Raw genomic sequence first — 24878 nt, 5'->3', positions numbered from 1 at the left:
CCACTGTGCTCTTCAAAATAGACACCACTTGAAACAATTATCTATTCAACATGGTTCCGACAAAAGACTGCACAAGTAATCCTCATCATCATCACCATTATTGATTCTTTCTGTAGCTAGTTATTTTCTCTTGACCTCCACTAGGATGTCAGAGGAGGTCAGGTTCACCATCAGAACAACAGGTCTGGAATTTGTGGAGATTGTCTTGCTCAAGGACACTACAGCACGAGACAAGTTTGCTGGAATAGTCTTCCAGGATAAAAAAAAACCAGTCACACTTTATTAGACACTTAGACACATATTAATGCTATTTTATTATCAAAATCAAAAACATGCCTAAAAACCCCTCTCTGACACACACACGCGCACGCACACACACACACACACACACACACCACACACACACACACACACACACACACGCACACACACACACCATGTAATGATTGTCACCCTAACCCCAGGAAATCAGAAAATGTAAACATGAATTATCAATGGGAATACATACAAAATATACATGAATAACTGCATACAGTAAATATAATAAAATATACAAATTATCATACACATGACATTCTCACAGTATCATTTATACCATGGAACAAAAAGAAGCTTTTACACCATGGATTATGTATTTTCATTATTCTTGAGGCAGTTAAGGTTAGAAAGGCAAATGAAATAGGCAGAAATGTAACACAGATGGCTAAACTACTTGGCATTGACACAGTGCATGAATACATAAACATAATAACAAAAGGTTTCAGTGCGAATATGGTTTATAATAATCTAATCCCAGTGGGAAAATATTTTCCTTAATGATGCTATCTGTTTATCAAAACACTACTCTATATTAGAAAGCTTTCTACTTATTCTTAGTAGTTACACCAGTACATCTCTCAGCTGTTTTTATGTCAAAATACACCTTATCAAGAAGACAGAGAGAGATCCTTCTTGTGCTGTTTCCTGTTCACACGTATGATGAAGCTTGTGCAGACCTGCATGAATCAGTGGCAGGTTCAGCTCACCAAACCTCTTCAGTGGTGCTTTTTTCAGCTCCATTCCCAGTTTATCATTCAGCTTCAAAGGTCATTTCAGACAGTCGTCAGTCATGATGTCATCACATTACCACCACTGCCTGCTTGTCAATATCCACTCAAGGTTGGTAGCCATAATAAGGTTCTTCTGGGTGAAGAGGGCACACACAAAAAGGAGTCAACACTTAAGAGTCAAAGAAAAGAGTAAAACAGTGATTTCCAAACATTTTTAAACCACTGAGCATGTATCAGCATTTGTTTGACCTGAGTGAGTGTACCTGGAAAAGCCAACAAACATAACGGATTGACTACCTACTGTTCACTGTGATAGATGACTTGTCTAAAGCATGTTTAAATAGAGGAAGAAGAGAGAAGAATGGCTGTCTGTAATATAGAAAATAAAAACAATGATAAATCTTTGTTTGTTTTCACTAGATCATTTACAAGTGGTCCAAAATGCTGCTTGAATCCAATTCAAAGTTCTTGTGATCACCTATAGAGCTTTGCATGGTCAGGCACCTGCCTAGATTAGAGATCTACTGCAGCCTTATGTCACCAGCAGGTCTCTAAGGTCCTCTGATCAGTGTTTGCTGGTTGTTCCTTGAACTGTGTTTTTGGGGTTATGGCTCCTAAACTTTGGAACTCTCTCCGTCTGAACATAAAATCTGTGGACTCTGTGACACCTTTAAAAAGTGTTTGTGTTGTATCAACTCTCAGATGTATGTCGCTTTGGATAGAAGCATCTGCTAAATAAAATTGTAAAACTGTAAATTTATGCTTTATTTACTAAAGTGAAGGACTTTGTGACATCTCTGCTCTTGAAAGGTGCTACATAAATAAAATTATTTACTTAATTACTTAGTGAAACATGTCAAAATGAACATGAGCGGAAAGGATCCCCAGTTGCAGATTGTAGTATTCCCAGGCTGTATGTATATTTGAGTCAGTGGCTCTTTCCTTGCAGCTAACCTGTTTGCTGGGTAACTCTCTGACAGCCTCCACTGCCTTCGCACACACCCGGGGGTCCGATCTCACCCGGCTGGCCAGGAGGTCCAGGGATCCCTGGTGGTCCTGGTTTACCGTCCTCTCCTTTGGAACCTGGGCTTCCAAGCTTGGCCTCACCTGGAAGACCTGCAGACACACACAGTGCATGACACACATGCATCATGACCAGACATCAAAGAATGTCGTGTACTGATCATTTATTGGACAGATTTAGGTATTACATCACAGAAATCACTGTTCATGTTGAAATTCTTGCATCATTTTTACAATATTACTATATTAAGGTGCACAATATGAAACAGATGGCTCATAGAGAGGTACCTGCAAATCCTTTGACCCCTGGGGGCCCCTGGATATTGGTCCCTGCATCACCTTTCTCCCCTAACATCCCTCTCCTTCCTGCAGAGATAAAAGACACAAATCATCAAAATCAGATCTTATAATATAATCACAATGGACCCTAGAAATGAGGAACAGGTGACAAATTCATAATTTGTAGATGTCAGACAAACCAGTTTGTTGTCATTTTAGCTGGAAAAAACACTTCCACCAGACGGAGTCTTACCCTGTTCTCCTGGATATCCAGACCTGCCAGGTCTCCCTCTTGGGCCGACATTCCCCTGGGTGCCCCTGGAGCCTGGTGGACCCTTGGGCCCTGGTATACCAGGTTCCCCTGGGGGCCCCACCGGCTCCTCAATAGGAGCTGGCTTACGACTTATTTCATTAATGAACTTGTCCAGCTTCAACACCTCCTCTGAAAAATACAAACAACTCTGGGTAAAGAATATGCAGGAGAACGTGTTTGCATTTGTTGTGGGCTTTTTAAAAGTTAGAATGAGTGAGAGAAATAAGAGAAGTTCAAGTTCATTACATGCTTGCTAACAGAGTACGTACTATGCACGAGTTGTTCACAGGCCTGTGTGACCAGCTGGTAGATCATGGTCATGGACTGAGGTTCCCCCTGTGTAACATCAGCAGATTAACCAACCATGGTTCCAATGAAATGAGAAGAGTCATTTTTAAAAGTATCTCAGTGCTGTTACAGCTGCAAGAAGAAAAAGATTGAAAAGCTAGAAACTCACCTTCTCTCCTCGTTCCCCTTTACTCCCTGACAGACCCTGTAAAGCATAAGATATGAGTGTAAAGATAAATAAGAAAAAATGTGGAAACAGATATGACTGATCCCTATTTGTCCTTCTGGTCTTACCATAGGTCCCACAGGTCCTGAGGGGCCCCTCTCCCCTATAGGCCCTGGATGTCCTGGCATTCCTTGGAAACCCTGTACAATACAAACAGTATCCTCATTATGTACAGACAAACAGTATATAGATACACTGCAGGTCAGGAAGTGATAAAGCTGAATATTTATGAGTGCAATATCTAACAGTATATTTTTCTATTATTAGCATTTTACAACTGGGAATCATAATACAGACCACACACTGAGTCCATAAAATCACTTTATGTGACTTTCCATAATTAACTCAGAACACATTTATCGTCTAAAAAAAGTAAACATATAAAGCCAAACTAGCCGGTCATTACACCTTACAATAAAAATGTGACAGATGAAATACACAACGTACTGGCTATTCTTAGAGCCTTACCAGCAGTGGTTTGTTGTGAGTGTGGCACTACACTAGGTGATATAAAAAGGGTTTATTTCATGGTCATTTGCATTGTATTCTGGAAATATTGTATACCAAGTTGACATTTTGGTCTGAGAGTGGTGATAGATGAAAGTACTTGATGTGTCCAAATTGGAAAAAGGTACTGTCTTGTTAAATTTAATGTTAATCTGCCCATTGCATTTTAATATTTAGTGTGTTCAAGTGTAAATTGTGCCCTGATGGTGGCACTAGACAAAAGGTCATGGGTAACCAACATTAAGATTCTGTCTGTAAATAAGTAAACAGTAATTGTTGTAGCAATAAGGTTGTTTTTCTTTGTCATGGACAAAAGTGTGGTCGAGGTGTTTTTTTGACACTAATTCTGGGGGGCACCAAAGTCAAAAAGGTTCAAATCCTCTGCATAGTGGCTTTAAACAAATTAAAATTCAGTCTTACTCTGGGTCCTGTGATGCCGGGTACACCGATGTTACCTTCGACACCCCTAATGCCCTGCAAAACACATACAAGGACAGATACAGAGGGTTAGGGAGGGAGGGGTGTCACTACTTCAGAACAACTGGGTGAGGAACTGCTAACATTGACTGTTCTGTATTGGCTGGTAGCAAACAGCTCACCTTGGGGCCTGGGATCCCCTCCTCCCCTTTTGGGCCTGGAGGTCCTGGTAAACCCTACAGGGACACAGAACAGGGGGGTTGGAAGGACAGTAATAAGTGGCAGACAGTTGGGTGAAGTGAGTTGAAACTCACCTGGACTCCAGGTCGCCCAGGAAGTCCCTTTTCCCCCCTTGCACCGGGTGGACCCTGAAAGGAAAGACATGAAAACAGACAGCAAGTGATTTTTAAAATACAACGTACTAGATTCATATTTCCTTAGGAAACAGATTTTTGAGGTATGTACCATGGTTACTGCTGCTGTACACAGGTACATACAGTATTTAAGGTTACTCACCATTTTGCCCTGCATGGCCATCCCTCGAGGTCCTGCGTTGCCCACGAGTCCAAGACCTCCTTCAAATCCAGGCTTTCCTGGAGGACCCATCTCCCCCTGAAACACAGATAAAATGAACACCAGGACATCAGTTTAGTGCCCAAAGGCTTTCTTTGAGTAAACATGCACTGTAAAAGATCCTGGAGTATTTTTCCATAAACATCACTCTGATAATCTGGATATTCAGGATTTAGTAACATATCTGTAAAATTTTCTACAAGTGTGAATAAAAACAGTCACGTTGCCAGTAACGAGGCACTCATTGTTGCAATATCTCTATGGATGATGTTTTTGTGGATAGCATGGCGCTTTAAAAGGGAACACATCAAGGTGTGTTTCAGGTATTGGAGAGTACTACTGCATAAGTTAAAAAAAATAATAAACAAAAGCTTTTGTGGCTCCAGAGAGAGCTGATATGTTTTCTCAAGTGAAGATTACGAGTTTGAAAATGAAAAAAATATGGGGTGTGGAGTCAGAGAGAAGTGAGGCTACCAGACCTCTGTAGCCTGCTCCTCATCTCTTCTTGAGGCTAGCAGCTTCAGGCTAAATTAGCTGCTACTAGCATAACACATCTGAATCTCTGACCAAACTGTTGACAGTGTTGCATTGTGGGGAATGTAGGCGCCAGGATTTGACCATGAAGAAGTGCGTGTGGACTAATCATCAACTTCAATACTTTTTCTTTTTGAATGTCCATCATGAGTCAAACACTGTTATAGAAGTGCAATGCTACATCGGTGGAGTACTCTCGAAGTTGCATCTTGATCATTTTGAAAAAGCAGATTTAACTTTGAAAAGACTGCCTGGATATTTGTCATAATACCAAAATTAGAAAACTGCCCTCCCTCCAAGATGAGGTCGAGATAAGAAATAAACAATCTCTAGTCTTGCAAATGATATATAACTTCCTGTGTTGCTTAATTCTTTCGTGCCAGATACCAAATATCATGCAACCATTGAGGTGTTATCTGTGACAGTCCTGTCATGTGTGAGCAGGGTCAATACAAACCTTTTCCACAGTGGAGAAAATTATGGAAAAGTTGTGTGAAAGCCCAAAAGCCATTAGGTTGCAGGTATTGGGATGTTGTGATTTGAATACAGTGTGCTGCTTTGCTTCATTGACTATTAGGCCTAATACTCACATCAGTAACAGGTGTGTCAAAATGGACAGTAGAAATTGTTAGAAAATCATATCAAAAGATACTGTGAACTTTGGATCAAGAAAATGTGAAAAAACATATTCAGAAAAAAAGAAACTAAATGAGTTGAATAACCAAAGTCAGACTGCTATAAAATGAAATCTAACTAAATAAATTCATGATTATGTCTTTTAAAAGACTGAATAAATACTTTCATATCACCTTATGCCCTTGCTCTCCTTTTTCGCCTTTCTCACCACGAGGACCCGGCTTTCCCTGGGAAAATGAATAAGACTTGAATGGCAACATGTTATACAAACCACTTGGTCACATGAAACATGATCTAACAGGTACTCTGAGCTTATTTGAGGCCTCATGGTGACGTACAATTGGCCCGGGAAAACCGGGAACGCCGGGGATGTCGGAGGAACAGGTACAGGTGTACACCGGGGCAGGACAGCTCTCCTCATCTCTCTGAGGCAGACAGACAGACCGACATTAACAAGAAAGACATTAAATCAGCCCTTGGATACACTTAAATGCTCTCTCATAAAGCATCTCTCACTACTGCATCCACAAGAAAATGAAAGTCTACTGTTAAGTCACAGTCTTTTTCTCTACAACGGACTTTCAAGAGCTACTGTAGTAACAGAAACCTTCATGTTAACAGTCAAAGTAAGCACTCAGCTCATTGTGCTTCATATACTGGTTTAAACACACAATAGGATTACATCAAAGTGGAGTAGAACTTGGGTAAATGTATGTAATAGTAGACTGACCACTCCAGGCAGGTCGCAGCAGGTGTCCTCTGAAGCCCACGTGGTGTTACAGACAATCTCAAAGGACTGCAGCTGGAACTGGATACAATGAAGAACACAGGGTACAGGTTGACAACAGGACACAGGAAGAGATCACAATAATTTAGATATATCCAGGGTGTATAATTTATTGGCAGGGCAGAGTGGGCCTAGAATAAAATAAAATGTACTGGAGCAGATCCACTGTTTGGTCCTCTGGTCTTCACCAGTTTCCCCAGCATCTCAAAGCCGTCAGTCGGTAGGTTGCCAAGAGGGCGAGCAGGCCTCTCACCCACACGCTGGCAGTCCACAGACAGGGACACGCTCACCTGGTTGACAGACAGGTGAACCTGCCAATCACAGAAGAGAGAGGACACAAATGGAACCACAGATTAACAGATTTTTTTTTTTTGTCATATTAGATCAAGTTGTCAGGGAAACTAGGAAAAGTGGTTTGATTGCAAGTGTCAGTATTTATAGGATTAGTTCAACATTTCATCAGCACATCTAAAGCTCACCAGCCTTCCAGCATTATTTTTTTTGATCTTTGGACAGAGCAAGGCTCGCTGTTTCCCCCTGCCTCCAGTCTTTATGCAAAGCTAAACTAATCAAATCCTACCTCTTATTTCATATTTGGCACAGAGACATGAGATTGGTATCTACCATCTTATCTAAATCTCAGACAAAAGCTACATCTCAAGTCAACTCATCACAATTATTTTATACATTTAGAATCTAATCCAATGTAACTATTATATTACCTTCTCTTATTGTAAATCTCTGTCTTCCTTATTTGCATTTTCCTTATCATGTCATTGTGACAGCTGTTACAGACCCAAGATTACACGTCTCTTGACAATTGAGTTTTATTAGAGTACAAAAGGGTGAATGAGTAACAAGGTAAACAGGAGGAAACGAATTAAAAACATAGCACTGATGTTTCATTTTCTGCCAAGTAAAAGAAAAGCTTTCATTCTTCTCTAGGACTTGCTTGTGGTGTAGTATTTCACCTTGTGAAAACTGCCGTAGAACAGCCTGCGGACCTGCGACTGGTCAAAGGTCAGTTCCTGCACCTCTCCTCGGTAGTCCAGACTGAAGTACACCAGATGCTTGGTAGTAGCTGCAGAAAGCAAAAACAACAGAAGAAGATATTCGGTGGTCAGCTTATAACTCAGATTGTGTCTTGCAAAAACCACAGGGCTCTGCAGATGGCAACGTTGGCTGCAAGGTCTGTTGCTTTACACAGTTTGATCTAGAATGGCCTCTGGTGGCATTTTAATACTCGGCTCTTTTATAAATTAAGTCTTGAAAATCCAATGTGTCCAATATAATCTCCAAGCACAGTTAGAGACCCAATCTCCATTACTCTAAAATCCTTACATGAGTATGAGATAGCTGATGTCACTGATGGCATCTTATGATTCCAAAAACAATTCAGCTAAACATTTGCTTGTTAAAGTCTTGTGAGACTATATTTTTCTTGTCAGTACATCCCATGAAAAGACCAAAACCAACAATGAATTGATCCAGCTGATCAATTAATCCACTAATCATTTAAACTTTCTCAAAGTCTTTAAAACGATATTAAAATGTGACTTCTCAGCTTATCTCCTCAAGAGAGTCAGTCCAGTATCTACAGTAGAGGCTTTAATGACAAAATAAGCTCTTATGACTGCACACGAGGCCGAGGAGATTATGAGGCCGCTTGCAGTGAGGTAGAGGTGCAGAAACATTACTCACGATCGAGCACCACTCCCATCTTGGGCTGGAAGTCATTGTCAGTGAGCTGCCAGAGGGCGAAAGGTTCCCTGGGTGTATCTTGCAACAAGCGGAAGGCGATGCTGATGGTGTGCTCTGGAGAGAAACCTGCTGGGTGGATGAACCTGGAGGGAGAGAGGGAAAGATGGAGTGATTTTATCAGTTTTGCTTTTCAGTTTTGCTCTTAACTTTGATTTTTTCACTTCCTAGTTGAACTTATCTGAGGTATAAGGGCAATATAAAACAAATATTTTAGAGGAAATGCCCCACTGGAGGATTTGAAAATAACTTAGAGAAAAGAAGGTAACATGAGAATAAATTGTAAAGTCTGCAGATGACTCTTGCTCTCTTGTAGGGTGACAGGAACAGGTTGCATCACATAGTTTGAGTGGCCAGTAAAATCATTGGCTTTAAACTGCCTTACCTGTCTAACATATTGTGAAAGAGAGCTATTTCAAAGGCTTCCTTCCCTGTATGGAGAGTTTGAGCTTCTCCCCTCTGGACAGAGATTAAGACTATGTCTGTCTAGCTTTTAAAATGCTGTTTCCATGTATAAACAACTTGAAACAACTGAACAATATGGGCATTTAAATGAGTGATCAAGTGAACGTTGGAGGTGACTAAAGGTTTTCTTCTTAACTTTACTGCCACACAGCCCTAACCCTCACTGGACAGCTTACCTCATTGTTTTGCAAAAGCTGTTTTCCAGCACACACCAAGCTGGTGTTTAGAGATTTACACCCTATGGAGGCCGTTTTGAGAAACTCAGTTTTTAGGCTAGAAAAATGATATTGAAAGGCAGGCAGCTCTTAAAACACCAAATATACAAAAAATGCACTGGGGTTTGATTGCTCAGACCAAATTTGGAGGTGGTCATGTGACTACATTGGACTGGTTGGTCAACAGCAGTCACATATAGCATGATAGACCTCCTAAAAATAAAAGGCTATATGGTGGACAGCTAATAAGTAATTCTTCAAGTACATCTATTTTTAAATGTAGGTAGGTGCGATTGTATTAGTGTGTAGATACAAACAAACATAATAACAGAAGCAGAGGATGAATTAAAAGCAGTGAAAGAGTGTCTCACTTAGTGCTCTGCGTCAGTTGGACGTTTCTGTACAGAGTGTAGGTGGGGACGGTGTTGAAGACAAAAGGCTCGGCTGCCACGCCCTCCACGGACGAGTGAGCTCTCTGAGTCAGACCAAATGCTTCCATCATGTCAAACCCTGAGACAACACACCCATGACAGAGATAAAGTAAGGTTTATAATTTAAGATCACATGGGATTTGATTGAATTTGATATTTTCAAGCCTTTCATGAGAGACTTTGCAGTGATGTGTGAGGACTGCTTGTCTCACCTGTAACGATGCTGTTTCTGATGGTTACTTCAGGACAGACTGTGACACAAGAGGGCAGTGTTGAGTCATTAGAAGCAAGGCACACAACTCATCAGCTGAAATGACTTTTTTTCAGCATTTTTCACCCAGACACAAATAGAAAAGTCTCACTGTGTGCTTCATGTACATTAGAACAAATGAGCAGTATGACTGAGGACCATTTGATAAGACTGAAGGAAGTTGTTATTAGATATGATGCATGAAAGAACTGTGTCACTGGGGAGAAAACATTAAGAGAAACCTCTGTCACAGTATACTATATTATATATAACATCTTTCTGTAGGATCATATTGTAGTAATAATGTTCAGTTACACATCTGTGCAGTCTAAATTGATGTTAATGAGCAAATTTCATTTAAAGTGACAAATGAAGCATGACGGCTGTCCTCATGATTACAATGAAATGACTTTCATCCAAATCAACAAAAACAATTGTTACACATTCACACATTGCCTTAATGTCTACAGGATGAGAGAAACATAAAAACTGATGTGCTGCTCATTTTGCTGGGAACCTGCTGGAATCACCTAACCAACCTTCGAAATTTCTGGACTATTTCTAGACTATAACATGTTTGCATGACTGGAACTGAAATGACAGCCCAAAAAGCTTGCAAAAATGATTCATGTGCTAATCAGACTTGATTCTCGAGAAGACAATGAGTGCGATATGATGATGACTTACCTTCGTTGTGGATAGGGTACATCCGTGGATGGATAGGAATTCTGGCTGGAGCCGTGGCTGTAAAAGAACCAGTTATAACCAACCATGACACATTTAACCAATGAAAAATGGTATGATTTTTATAAATTTTTGTTTAAAAATCATGTACTGTATCTATCTATCTATAGATACACTTGCTATTACTACCAATGAGTGATTTGATTTAACTTTGCAGGTAACAGTGACCTAGAAAATTATTTATTTCACACATTTTATATGTAAATTATTCATTTAATGAGGAAATTTATAAAAAGCAGGGGCCTGTATCATGAGGTGAGAATAGCTGGTTATCCAGGTATCTTTGGGCTTAACTCAGGTTTTCTGGTATCATGAAGCTGGCTCACTTTTAATCTGGGTAAGTCACCATGGTAACCCATGCTGCACGGCAGACCTGCTGCACAGCAGTCAGAGGATCAGATCAAAATCTGTCAACAGCCCAACTACTGACCAATCAGATGACTGGAAAATTGAGTCATCATTCTTACAGGATCTTAACAAAAAAACTGCAGAGTTTACAATAAAGTGACGAGTAATAAAAAGCAATAGAGACATTTTTATAGATCAGTAGAATCACTTTGCTGCTCCAGGCTTTTGAAGTGAGGATACCACACTAAATACATAATGAAAGACGATTATTGCTGCATTTTAGCTGCAAGTTTTTCTTATTTCCCAACATGATTCCTTGCAGTGTAAATAGCTTTTACACTCCATCACTGCAGCTCAGAGTAACATGACACGACCATGTGATTAATGATACCAGTCATCCAGAAGCACCAATGTTAAGCTCAGTGAAGCCTGATAAGCCAAATACTAACTTGAATTTGCCTCGTGATACCAGGTCCCAGGTCTTAATGTTTATAGCAAATCAGCTGACTTCAACATCTAACATATTGTTGGTGTTACTGTGATCATGTCTGACCTGTTGGATGCAGAATGGATACGGCGGCGCCCTCTGCTGAGCCCAGAAGTGAGTGCACGCTAATGCGATACAAGGTCTCTGGTTCCAGATCAGTGAAGCAGTGACTGCTGCTGGACTCATCCACTGTTTCTTCCTTTGTGTCCTTGTCTATACACATGTACACACATTAGACAGGACATACACATGTACACACCAGAGGGTAAATTGACAGGGCGTTAGTGTGGTTTCTGAGACAGCTTTAAGTACCCACACTTACTATAGATTGTACTATAGATTACCTTTGACAGCTTTAATGACAATACGATATCCATCGACAGCTGAAACAGGTCTCCAAGACACACAAATACTGGAGTGGTCAGACCTGACCACACTCACACTGCTTACCCGCAGGCTGGCTGCAGATAGAGAGAGAGAGAAAGAGAGAATTTTAGAACTCCCCTTTATTATTTCTAGATGATTTATCTACATTAAACAACAACAAAAGGTCACAAGCACAGCAAAAGAAAGATCCTATAACAACATTAACTGGAGTTAACCTGCCACTGACCCTTGATCTGGTTTATTCTTGTCTTCCATATTGACAATTTTGCAAGCCCAGACGGCAGGTTTATCAGCACATAGAGGAGTCTATTGCTTGCACTGTGCTTAGGTTGGAAAATAAACAACTCCGTTGAAAAATCTAGTCCCTAATCCCTTGACCATAGCAACATTCCTCTGAATATGTAAACACCTCTCCCAGCGTTTTTTCCCCCTGTGCTGTGTGAGCGGTCAGACAGACAGAGAGCGACACACAGAAAGGTAAAAACGAAGACCGATGAGCAGAAAGGAAGTGAACGGTTCAGTGGTCAGTAAGAACAGGCAAACAGAAGCATGAACATTGACTTAAACAAGGACCTTCAATAAGAGTAAACAAAGAGCATTGAGCATTTGAGATTAGAACCACATTTTTACATTTGGTTAGTTTAAGAAGTACATAATAGTCATCTTTACTAATAGCTGATAAGTACATGAATTTATTGGCATTTAAATCACATCTTTGTCAGTACTTCCCAGCTGTATGTACCAGCAATTCCTCCTAATATAATTAATCAATTGACGTGAACTGAACCCAGATGAGGCGCAGAACACTATTGCATGGATTAATCCATTAAAAAATAATTAATATATTTAAGTGAATTCATATTTTCTGCTACTCTAGCTAGCAGTAGCAACAGTGTCTGGTATGAAGGTGCTAACTTAAACTCCATAAAAACCCCTCCATTTAACAGCTTCCTGTATGCACAATCCACTGTCACATCAGTCTGACTTGTAGTTTATAGCATAACATCTCCCAAAAGCCCACAACCACATACAAAAAAAGAATATATGGCACACAAGAGAAAATATTCAAGACTTTGTAAATTAAATTATGAATGAATGAAAATACCTTTTTAATACCTTCTAAGACCTTTTTTGAGGTAACACAATGCAATGATTTTATTTTTTTAGATTTTCCAAGACTTGCAGATACACTAGTTTTCCCACCATCTTTACTGTCTGTCAAACCACAATAAGTGATATTTCAGATGTTCATTTACCTTTCCACAAGGACGTTAGTGCTGCAAGGACAAAGCTATGTCATCTTTGCATTTAAATTAGACATACATGCATGCTAACATTTAGCATTAGATCTGACAAATTTGTTGAAATTTGATCACTTTGGATGTAAAGCTAACATTGCTCTGTTTACATCGCTTAATAAGTATGTTTTCCAGCAGGTCTGTGTATTTGACTCACTGGTTTTGCCCTGAGCTGAACCGCTGCCTCCTTCTCTGTTGCGGTACTCAGCGGTGACCAGGATGCTGTAGCGTGTATCTGGCTGTAATGACTCTAGCACCACTCGCTTTTCACCACCTGAGACCAACACCTGTAGATAACAAACACACCTTTCAAAGTCAAGCTGGCAAGTAAAATGTCCATCTGGTGACACAGGTGGAAGAGCTAATTTGCAGTTTTGGGAATTCTCTGTGACCCTTGAGAAGCACTATGATTTACTGTCCAGCAGGATGGCAGACACAGCAACTGCATAAGCGACAATTACAGCCCACTCACAGTGCTGTCCTGGTTTTCAGCTCCAGTTAGCGCAGTGTAAGACACACGATACTGCAGGACATGAGCATTGGGAGGAACCCAGCTGATAACGAGGCTGACTGCAGTCTCCTCTGAGACTGACACGCTGGATGGGCCTCCACCAGACACTGCAGGGACAAAACACAAAAAGCAGAGCTATAAAGACTCACTAAAAGGATTGTTCAGTTCAGTTTTCATCTTTATTTTCCCACAAGAGGAAATTCTTTTTGCACCAAGGTAGCAAAAAAAAAACACAATAAAAACCCAATAAGACAACAGAAGACATTAAAAGTGCTGGTACTACTGCACACACACAATACAGAATACAAAAAAGCAAGCATCATCACACCACTGTACAATGTACGATTCACTGGAATGTTTCAGTCCACAATACATCTGACAATATTGGAATTAAGATGTAAAAGATTATCAGTTTGTAACCCAAAATCTAGGGCTTTAATTGTCTATGCTCAGGACTCAAAGAGGACTGTGTGTCTGGGGTGTTACCATGTGACTGGAATCATGTACTGTGATATTCATCACAGGACTAGACAGTGAACTCACTACTAGGATTGTCTTTTTCCTTGGATTTTCAATTAAAATGTTCAGTAAGTGGTGCACTTTGTCTGTTCAGCCATGTAGAATATCTAATAATGTACATGCTACCCAGTTCATCTTTCCCTGTCAATCATCTGATTATTTTAAAAACATAGCAAGTTTATTATTAGAACACAGAAAACACTCTCACTTCTCACTCCAGTGCATCTGATAGTATCTTATTTGTGTGTGGTGGTATATAAATGAGCATGTGGGTGTGTGTGACTCACAGGTGCTGTAACGTATGGCAACAGCTTCACTTTGAGCTCCATCTCCATAAAGTGCAGACAGAGAGATCTGGTATTCCTTATCGTCCTCTACCCCCTCCAAGATCGCCCCTTCACTGTCACCACTCACCCTTAACTAAAATACACAGACAGAGATAACGTTAACTAAATTTGATTAACATATTATATACTCCATCCATCCATTATCCAACACCCACCTGTCTCAGGTCTCCTCCGCTGAGGGAGATCCACTTGATGAGGTAGGAGACAACATCATCAGCTGCAGCCTCCCAGCGTACAGTGATATCACTGCCTGAGAAATTGGTCACCCTGAGGTCTGATGGGGAGGGCACCTTCACTAGGAGAGATGGAAAATGTTTAAGGAGAGGAAAAAAGAGAAATTGTCTGCTTTAATATTCTTTTTAAATCAGCATTTAATGTTGTTGTCACACAAGACAACTCCCTTGACACATCAATATATAAGATGATACCTTCAAGCTCAAAAAAATGTGTGTGTGTGTGCACGTGTGCATCTTACGTGTGGTGACGTTACTGGTGAGCGCTGCAGACAGGCCTTGTGGGTAGTGAGACTGGACTGAAACCAGGTATCTGGATAAAGAGGACAGGTTCTGCACCAGCACTGAGTTAAGTCCCGTAACCTCCACCTGGAAAGAGGTTCAGTGTGACTGAATGAGTGTGGCTACAGATACAGTACACGGTACTTAATCAATCTTATTGATGAGTCTCACAAAAGTCTTTCAATTTAAGACTTTTTAAGACCTCTTTAATACCACATAGAATTCAATTTAATACCTTTTTCCACAGTTATAATGGTACGATGCCAAAACGCCCACAGCCAAAATGCACTACCCCCATTCAAATGAATGGAAAGAACTAAACTGCCTCATTTAGTCTGAATACAGCCTAATGGAGAAAGATGATTTGGCATTTTCCAAGTGTGTTGATTTAAAAACTGCTCATCCAGTGGCAATCAAGATCCACAAAGGGAGTAGAGATTCCTTCATTCAGTGTGAAGTGGACATGCTGCAGGCCATCAGGACTCTTGAAAAGAAATGGACAATTTCAAGTCTCAAGGCCTTTCATACTTTGCCTTTGAGATGCTGGACAAGAGCCTTTGGGACCTGATGAAGGAGAGAGAGTGGATGCCATTGACATGAAATTGCCCGTCACACATCAGCTACTTGCCTTGAAGGGTATCAGCATTCTTCATACAGACTTAAAACCTGAAAACATTATGCTTGTCAGTCACAAAGATCAGGCCTTCAGGGTGAAGTTGATTGACTTTGGCTCGGCCCTTCCCGTGTCCAAAGTAAAGGTCAGAATGACTGTGCAACTTTGTGGATACAGGGCCTCAGAGGTGACCTTGGGTCTCCCTATATCTGAAGCCATCGCTGTGTGGGGATGTGTCATTGCATTCCTGTACTTTGGGACCAAGCTCATCCCTGGAGAGAGCGAATACCACCAGATGAAAGTTATTTCCCAGCTGCTTGGCTAACCAGGAGACCACCTGCTAGGTGCTGGCAAGAACAATAGACAGTATTTCATGAGGCAGCAAAGCTCTATCAATTCAGGATGGAGACTTAACTCGCCAGATGAACAGGTGTCAAGCCCCAAATTTCAAGAAGGTGTTTGGATAGAGCTAGAGATTTGGAAGATACAGTGAAGAGATCCAGAAAAAATGGGGATGGTCTTGAGTTTGAGGACAGGATGGCATTCTTAAGCTTCCCTAGGCAAGCCCTAAAACACACTTTTATTACAATGGCTCACCTGGCAGACATTGACATGGACATGGACACCAGCTCCTATGCAGATGCTGCCATTGATCACATGACCATCTCTCCACTTGATGATTCAGATGAATCAGAAGATTTTCTCAAAGACATCGAAGAGAACACAGAGCCCATCGCTGACTCAAGTGACGAGGTGTCAGACACTGACAGCTCCACCTATGAAGGTGATGACCCTGCAGGAGGCTGTTATAACTATTCAAACCCAGCTCAGGAGGCTTGGTTAAGGAGAAAGACAGCTCCAGTTATGACCCCCATCACTGCCTCAACTGATGAAGTCTCAGGCACCTATAGCTCCAGACATGAAGATTATGACCTTGGAGCAGTCCATTACAATTATTCAAAAAAGCTCATGAGACTGGCTGAAGGAGAGACAGAGCTCCTGTCTCTGGAGGTGAATACTCGTACTTTGAGGAGAACAGCGATGAGGATGCAAGCTATGAAGACTTCTATGATATAGGTTAATCTGGGGCTGTGCGATATGACGATATATATCATGTGACAAAAGATAGATAGTTACCCGTTTGACGTCACTGCCGTGGCTGGTGCTGTAGGTGATTCGATGGCTGGGGACATCCACAGCTCCGGGCACCCAGCTCACCCTCAGCATACTGTGGGTGACCACTGGGAACTGAAGCCTCACTGGCGATGGGAGAGGGACTGTGGAGAGGAACAGCAAAATATGAAAGGAGGGAAGAGGAATATGAAGAAGAAGAAGAGATGAAGGGCAAATTATTAGTAAGTGAACTGCGGCTATTTGTTTAATCAGTGAGAAGTTGCTGTACTGCAGATGCTGATAATAAAGAGGGAAGATGGAATAGTGAGCAAGGAAGTTCTGTAAGAATTTATTGGGCAGAGCAATGGTGGAAACAAGAATTGACAACCAAGCCAGCCACTCCGTGAGGTGCTTTTGCTAAATGCTAAAGTCAGCATGCTAACATATGGTGTGGAAAGAGGAAACGCAGGAAGATTGAGTTACTTGTGTGTGAATTTGGGAAATGAAAGAGAGAATGGAAGAAAAAATGGTAGAAAAATGAGAAAGGGGCAAGTAAGAAAGTGGGGGAATAGAAAAGGGATAAGTGAAAATAAGGGATGGGAAAGTTTCGGGACTTCTGAGTGCCTTACGTGTGGTGGCAACAGCAGTGACAGGGTCACTGGGATCCTCCTCATAGAGGGCATAAAGAGTGACAGAGTAGTCTGTCGCTGGCAGTAACCCTGCCAGCTCCACCACTGTCTGGTCTGCACTGAATTTCTCCTGCAGTGATACAGGAGAAATCTGGAGTTAGCAGTGCGTTAGATGTCTCAAAATGAAGGACAATATTTCATCCTGAGCTAGGATCATCTCTCCCTATGAACCCAACTGCTCTATGAAAACATATTAGTGAGAATTACTGCTGTAAATTTACATCACAGTATATAATTGGAGATGAGCGCTTACGTACATTCAAGGATACATTCATACTGTACAAAGAGGCATTTTGTTTCTAATGATAAAAAACTAATATTATGTTAAGACATAATGTCAAGATAAAGTGGGTCTCCGAGTTCCCTTCACTTGTGTCTTTCCCTCCTTATTAAGTGGGAGAAACTAAGACAGGAAGTGATGCAAGAGGAATTGAGTGAAATACTCATGCTATCACTGTGTTTCATAAAATATTTCATTTTTTATAAAACAGTTATAACGTTCATGCATTTTGGATTTGATGATTTATTTGTTAGATTACTAATATAGAGGACAACCAGCATTGCAAATAATTTTTCATATTTGGTCTTTTATGTTTTATGTTGATATAACGATAGATGGGAAGAATGATGTGGTCACTCTTAATAACCAGGCATACTTATATATATCCTTATATTAGGATACAACTTATATTATATCCTTGTTCATACAGTATCTATCTACTGTATCTAATTTAGGGATGATGACATGAAATTTCATCACTTATCGTATAAATACAGGTGTGTTCATGTTTTCATCATAAAATAAAAAAGAAGTGGATATATGACAGCAGTGTGCAGGTTTTTTGTTTCTTTCTTAAACTTTTTTTAACATTAGTGATAAACAACATATCCATGCTGCTAACAGAACAAAAGTGGCTTTTTCACAGTGTCTATGTGTGACCAAATGGAGCGTATCTGTAATTTAAGAGCCATTATACAGATAAGATTTAGATATTGCACATGTTTAAAACATTGCACAAGTGCCTTTCATTCCCCTGCCCACACACAACGCAGGAAGAGAGAGAGAGAGTTCCAGCTCTCACCTCTTTGGCATCATCAGGCTCTCCGTGGCTGAGCGCTGAGTACAGGATCATATACTGTGTTGCACCCGGTGCTGCACCCCAACTCACTCGCAGCGTGCTGTAAGAGGAAGGAGTCACCTCCAGGTTGGCAGGCATGGCGAGGGGCACTGAGAGAGGATGGGAGGCAGGAGGAGAAAGACAGGAAGGATGATGTGAGTAGAGAAACGTCACTTTGGGAAATGGCAAGAATGGAGCCTTGCAGTAGTTCAGGCATCCTCCAATCATGTATATCCACAACTACAGTACCTCTCACAACAGGTAGTCTGCATTCAACAATGCTGAGCTCTGCCCTTGCTGTTACACTGCCCCCCCCCCACATCCCTCCACATCCCCAGCCTCATCCTGGGGTTTATGGTCAATATCGTTAAAATTCGGTGTTGTCAGTGCCATGTAGTCATAGTGAGTGAGCAGGGCTTCAGTGTTGTGCTAAAAGATATATACAAATCTATAAAAAGACACAATATTGACTGTTGTGGGGACTTAATCCATTCCCTGGTGAGTCACAAGCTTTCTAATCAGGAACCCAACTTGCCTCATGTCCACTCATTATCTATTAATCAAAACACATTCCTTGTGGCAGATGATCTTTTTAAAATACAGTGACCTTGTAAAAAATGTCATGTTTTTGTTCACTAATAGGGCAAAACCACACTATAGCAACACTGTATAACAGTGGAAATTCAAGATTTATTAAAATAAAATGTGTTTTGTTCAAACAAAATTGTAGCAGGTCTGCAACCCACAAATTTCATCATGTATTAAAATAGTAAAAGTTTTTTTCATTAATCGTTCATACATAAGAATGCCTGTCATAGATACATAGTGACAGTGTATAAAGAAGTAAATAGTATGCAACCTACTCCTTGCATCTGTGAAACTGTAACCAGCAAATGTTTGGTATTTCTACTTGATAAATAGGCCTACATTTTTGTTACTGTCAACAAATCCAATGAAAAGATCAAAACCGGCAATATGTTAGTTATCTCTCAATACTTGTTAGTTAGTTATTACTCAAACAGGAGGAAATGGAGCAATTATTGGGAACATTTCCTTTCAAAAACGGAGCTGAGATGCGTTATTTCAAATTTGATTTCAAGTGACTGAGATATTGTGAGTGATACACTGACAAACAAAAACATACTGATTGTGTTACAAGCATACAACTAAAAAAAATTGAATGCATGTGATGAGTTGAATGATTTCTCCAAATGAAGCCAAATTTGATCAGTGTTATGAGACACGTGTGACTAAAGAACAAACAAACCAATTAACAGACTGATTCCTAAAATACAGCACTTCAAGGGATAAACGACGGAGTCATCTCTTGCACATTGTATCTAATGAAATATTATTTAGTCATGATGTTAGTCTCACATGTAGTGACAGTTCCTCTGAGTGCCAGGCCAACATTGTGTTCATACACAGGGAAGATGGACACATGGTAGAGTGTCTGAGAGGACAGACCTTCCAGTAGCACAGTGGACTCTGAGCCAGCCACCACCACCTAGAGACATGCACAAAACTCCGAATGAAATCCTAATAATATGTAACCAACAAGGCACAAGACATTTTATCATCCCACACAGAGACAGAGATGGACACTTCATACAGTAAATTGCAAGATAATGTAATTTTAATGTCTTGCATTAGCAGTGACGCTGTTGTGTCTTTATTGTTGCTTCTTGAGACAAACAGGATGTTGCTGCCATCTCTCCTCTTCTTTCCTAGTTTATTTGTGCTTTACTGAAGAGGACACACATGATAGTAAACATGTTCTACATGTTTTGATCCTTTTGTCTTCACTGACAGCTTTAGCATTGTCTGCTCTGAATTAACTTTTGTCTTTTTGTCGTTTTTTATTTATATAACTGTGCGCTTATATCTCAAACCTAATGTAGCAATAATTTATGTGAACATGCTTCATACAGCACTTTAAATGGATTCATGGCTAAACTGATGTATTTGCAGGTGAGGTAGGGTAGTGTGTCTGACCTCCTGTGGACTCTGACCCTCTGCGCTGTGGTAAACCACTCTGTACTGTTGGACCGGCTTAGCAGGATTGGTCCAGTGTAGCTTCACCTCTCTGGAGCCCAGGTCAGAGAACCGGAGGTCAGCAGGACTGGGGTAGGACAGGGCTGGGTCAGCTGTCGGTCCAGGCTCCATTCCTGGAGACACAGCAACAAAGGATTCGCACAGTAGAGCTCATCATGACATTCATCTTTGGAAAAACATGATGCAATGAGTTAGCTAGAAAAGAAAGAAAGACAGTGGACCGATATACAGACAGACAGATGCAGTGGTTAGATGGGTAGGTTACGTTTTGTGATGCCTCGATCCTCTATCCTCCCACACAGGATGTGGACCAGTCGTGCCACCAGTTTGCTGAGCAGAGGGAAGTCATTCACGTTGTAAACGTTCAGATCCACTGGCTCCGTAGCCACTTGCCTCAACTCTGCTTCATCAGCATTCTTCACACCTGAATAACATTCACAAAATTATAAAATAGCTTAACCGACATAGCACAAAAAAATAAAGGAAATGCCTCTGAGCTCCTAACAACGAGAACACAATAAGTACCGTAATGATCATAAAACCACATCAAGCTAAAAATGACTACACCCCTCTTAATCTCCAGAGACTGAAGAGACAAAACAAGTGTCCGATGGTGCAAAGAAATGTGGGATGGATGCGACTAGATTAGAGAGAACATGAGCCCTAAGAAACTGCAGAAAGGTAAAGACATTTAGGCTCCACACCACCTCCCTCGGTTCAGTCTCACCTACAGCGATGATCTCCACTCCAGCATTCTTCAGCCGGTTTGCTGCTGCGATGGCATCATCCTGAGATTTCCCATCTGTCAAGAGCACCAGGAAAAACGGTGTGTCCGACCTCATGCCCGCCTCGGCCCTCATGTTCTCCTCCATGATGTGGAGCAGTGCCTGGCCTGCAGATGAATACATGGTTATTTGTTGTTAGGGCTAAAACACAGAAACAACACTATCAAAGGTGAAATATTTAGTGTGTGTTTACCTGTGAAAGTGTTTCCTCCTTTATATCTGAAATTCCTGACTGCCTCCAGCAGCTGGTCTTTAGTGGTGAAGTTGTTGAGCTGCCACTCTGTCCGGGGGTCTCCACTGTACTGGGTCAGGCCTGGGACCAAAACACATCATTATACAAGATGTTTTTTTGGAAGTAAAGGCCATCAGGATGGAAACCCATCATAACTTCAGTAGAAAAAAATTAATATCCTTGTTTTTTGTCTTCATCTTTTATTGCTCTTCCCTCATGACTACAGAGCACATGATTTAGAAAGATTGGCTAGCTGGGGTGGCTGCCTGGAACATGAACAGGGGATTTTTCTTGGTAGACAGTAACTGTAAAAGCTTTGGCTAACAGATGACACATTGTTTGTATTATATTTCTTGTTGACAGTAACACAATGAATATTTATTTACAAGAAAACAGTGTCGATTATTTCTATTACAGCCTATAAAATGGCAATGCAGTGTTATCGCTAGCTGGAAAAGTAGCAAATAAAGCAACAGTTGAAGGAGTATGAACAGTAGAAATAATAGGAATGAGCTGAAGGATGAAAGAAATGAACAAGTGTAAGGAATGAAAGGAGTTGAAATAACAGAATACAAGCACTGGACTGAGCTTAAGTATACAGAAAAGGGTTGAAGTGTCTCTTTAAGTTTCTTAGCTGAAATATCAGTTTCAGTCTGATGGCCAATCCACACAGACAGAATACGCTTCCATTTAATCACATGTATCAATCCTCAGAGACTCTGAGATACCTGTGTGAGATGCATGTCACCCTGGGTCCCCTCCATGTTTTTTTTTTTATGCTCCGAGTCTCAAACATTTTTTATTCTGAATTTATTAATGGAATCTATATTGATTGACCAAGGTTCTCAGTGTGGCTATGAGCTTGCTGTTTTCACTGTAGGCAGAGCAGGTGGGAAAATAAAATCAATCAATCAATAATTACAAACACTGTGATTTCCTCCCCTGGAACCTACATGCAAACTATTTTGTTTTGGTTCAATAAATTTCTGTTGTCAGTCAGCTGGTGAAGACGGTTTGGCTGGATTCTGTCCTCTCAGCTTGTCAGGAGCTGAGAGGACAGAAAGCTGGTCTTTGTCTGGTGATGACCAAATGAAGGTCGGAGACGGTGTGGATTGAACAGACAGAATGCTTTAATACTGCACACATCTCGCTTTTGATGTGGATTCCCAGTAAACCTTGAGACCAGTTGAAATATACACAGTTTATGCTAGTTGGTTGCTATGGCTTTGGTTGCTCGGGGGTTGTCAGGGCGTAAGCAGACTCGTATGTGTGCAGTAACCACAGAATGACCAGTCAGCAGAAATGAAATAAATATTAGTCAACAAATTCAGCTGTAGCTAAGCAATACAAATGTCATACCCATAGTTACGCATCATACGTCACCACTTACACCGCTTAATGCTTTGCACCTCAGTAGCATGCAGTGTGAATGATCACATGAATCTCCACCTCCTCCCACCCTGCCCCTCAACCAATCCTCACCAATCTGAATGTGGTTCGGCCCGATGTGGAAGGGTGTTATCAGGCCCTCCAAGAAGTCTCGAACCCGTCTGAAGTTGGTGCGTCCGATGCTCCAGGAGCCGTCCACCAACAACATGATGTCCGCTGCTGCATCACTGTCGCACTCGAATGGTCTCCTTGGAGACATACCTTAAAGTACATATAAAGGAAAATGAGAGATTTCTTTTCAAACACATTATACATGTCAGAAAATAATTGCTGAAGTTAGAGTGTTGAACTGTTTTTCACCATTTCTGTGTTCAGGATTTTTTGGGCAGGCCTGAAATGGTGGCTCTATGATGTAGAGGGGTGACTAACCTGATGACCTCTCCTCCACTATATCAACACACATGTACTAATTGTTACTGTTCTTACACTGGGTAGCTTTACAAACTTTCATTGGACACAATTGGAGGTCACTTCGGATAATTTGCTGTTACTAGTGAATGAGGCCATTTTTGGTCAACATTAGCGCTCAAGGAATTAGCTGAAGCGTCCATTGACGGGTGGAGCCGCCAGCAGCTCGGCTTTAGCACCGGCTGTGTGGCTGGAAGGTCCCTGGCAGAAGGAGAGCATTTGCCAGGCAGCGCTTTACCAAAAAGCATAGTATGAGAGGCAATTGCTCCAAGAGTGACGGCCACAACGAAACCACTTTTCAGCAGAGAAGTGAGTAACGGTGAGTGCATCAAACTCAACTCATCAAACTTGGCTTGTCTACATTTACCTACAAAATATGTGCCAAATTAATAAGTGGCTCCTAATGTTACTTTATTTTTAAAATATTATCCATATTGCTTGCCTTAAACCTACAAACAAATTTTAATTGTGTATTTTTATATGTGAGTTTGGTATGAGTGTTAACTCAGCCTTCAGCGGACATGTCCCCATCATTTCAGAGCAGAGAATACCACTTATTTTTCCCATGATTTTGTTTGTTATTGCTTTACATGGATTTTAATAAAGGAACACATGAAGTGTTTTAGTCACTTGTATCATAATTACCATGGAGCACTGAAGCTGTTCTGGATGCTGGAATAACACCTCACTAAGACACTTCGTATTTTTTTTTTCTTTCATTTGTCACTCATCTGTATATTAGTGATCACATGGGTGAATGCATGGTTTTAAATGAGGAAACAGATGGCTCTATGTACTTACACAGGCAAAGGGTGTGTGTAGTAGGTGTACATGTGTCAGCATGAAACATATGAACATGAGTTACTCTCCATGCATTTCCCCTGTGTTTTCCTGTGTTGGATTATGAGGGAGAGAGAGGACACATCTGCCCTGCAGCCGAACAGGATGGCCTGTCATTATCCTTTCCTTTACCTGTCCTTACCTTGTGTAAACACTGTCATCACATTTCAAACTAACACTTAGTGCTTTCAAGCCTCTTGTTCTTTATTCTCATAAGAAGAGCCGAAGAAGATGGTGACCGAAGGTTCTTTAAGAAAACCTGCATAACTTCCTGCTTAAAGGGAGTTGCTCTAATCACTGCCATCACGTTTTGGTTCGTTAAAATAAAAATATTTCAGATCTGAGCTTGCATTACATTTTTGTAACACCGGGGAGCAGACGTTACCTGTAACTGGCTGGGTAGGGAGGGGTGTCTTCCGGGGTTTCTCCTCAGCCGGCTTGCCCTGTGTCGTCCCCTGCTCCTCCTTGTTCTCCACCTTGGAACGATCCCGCTCTTTTTCTTTCTTCCTCTTCCTCTTCTCTTTGGTGGTTTTCTCTGGGGCCTCATCAGGGAGCTGAGGGGGGGTTTCTGTAGCTGGGGGCTCTGGAGGAGAGAGGTAATAGCAAGCACATGGGTGGGGTTACAGCAAGATAAGCAAAGATTGTTTAGGGGACCAGTTGAGGCTGTAC

General features: G+C 41.1%; 1 protein-coding gene across 4 annotated transcripts in view; it reads right to left on the bottom strand.

Moving 5' to 3' along the window:
• Positions 1 to 259: 259 nt before the first annotated feature.
• The window catches only part of LOC137184014 (solute carrier family 35 member C2-like), a 44658-nt gene continuing 20039 nt past the window's right edge, over positions 260 to 24878 (bottom strand). For 2 of the 4 annotated variants that reach the window (XM_067591299.1, XM_067591300.1), the window contains exons 6-42: positions 24595 to 24792; positions 22995 to 23162; positions 21474 to 21593; positions 21223 to 21387; positions 20761 to 20919; positions 20436 to 20608; positions 19818 to 19947; positions 18405 to 18550; positions 17263 to 17392; positions 16658 to 16797; positions 14868 to 14994; positions 14548 to 14687; positions 14333 to 14465; positions 13488 to 13633; positions 13173 to 13302; positions 11675 to 11791; positions 11397 to 11543; positions 10439 to 10495; positions 9714 to 9752; positions 9442 to 9580; positions 8334 to 8476; positions 7604 to 7713; positions 6785 to 6943; positions 6576 to 6653; positions 6184 to 6270; positions 6019 to 6072; positions 4619 to 4714; positions 4417 to 4470; positions 4285 to 4338; positions 4106 to 4159; positions 3247 to 3318; positions 3122 to 3157; positions 2934 to 3000; positions 2605 to 2793; positions 2361 to 2438; positions 2004 to 2165; positions 261 to 1182 (exon numbers count right to left, since the gene is read on the bottom strand). In XM_067591299.1, coding sequence (XP_067447400.1) covers positions 1154 to 1182; positions 2004 to 2165; positions 2361 to 2438; positions 2605 to 2793; positions 2934 to 3000; positions 3122 to 3157; positions 3247 to 3318; positions 4106 to 4159; positions 4285 to 4338; positions 4417 to 4470; positions 4619 to 4714; positions 6019 to 6072; positions 6184 to 6270; positions 6576 to 6653; positions 6785 to 6943; positions 7604 to 7713; positions 8334 to 8476; positions 9442 to 9580; positions 9714 to 9752; positions 10439 to 10495; positions 11397 to 11543; positions 11675 to 11791; positions 13173 to 13302; positions 13488 to 13633; positions 14333 to 14465; positions 14548 to 14687; positions 14868 to 14994; positions 16658 to 16797; positions 17263 to 17392; positions 18405 to 18550; positions 19818 to 19947; positions 20436 to 20608; positions 20761 to 20919; positions 21223 to 21387; positions 21474 to 21593; positions 22995 to 23162; positions 24595 to 24792 — 4226 coding nt within the window. In that variant the 3' untranslated portion in view covers positions 261 to 1153. Of the gene's footprint in view, positions 1183 to 2003; positions 2166 to 2360; positions 2439 to 2604; positions 2794 to 2933; positions 3001 to 3121; positions 3158 to 3246; positions 3319 to 4105; positions 4160 to 4284; positions 4339 to 4416; positions 4471 to 4618; positions 4715 to 6018; positions 6073 to 6183; positions 6271 to 6575; positions 6654 to 6784; positions 6944 to 7603; positions 7714 to 8333; positions 8477 to 9441; positions 9581 to 9713; positions 9753 to 10438; positions 10496 to 11396; positions 11544 to 11674; positions 11792 to 13172; positions 13303 to 13487; positions 13634 to 14332; positions 14466 to 14547; positions 14688 to 14867; positions 14995 to 16657; positions 16798 to 17262; positions 17393 to 18404; positions 18551 to 19817; positions 19948 to 20435; positions 20609 to 20760; positions 20920 to 21222; positions 21388 to 21473; positions 21594 to 22994; positions 23163 to 24594; positions 24793 to 24878 lie in introns of all 4 variants that reach the window. The other 2 variants (XM_067591301.1, XM_067591305.1) reach the window with 2 other exon arrangements.

Source organism: Thunnus thynnus, chromosome 6, assembly GCF_963924715.1.
Source record: "Thunnus thynnus chromosome 6, fThuThy2.1, whole genome shotgun sequence".
Lineage (NCBI taxonomy): Eukaryota > Metazoa > Chordata > Actinopteri > Scombriformes > Scombridae > Thunnus > Thunnus thynnus.
This window is presented reverse-complemented; position numbering and strand designations above follow the sequence as displayed.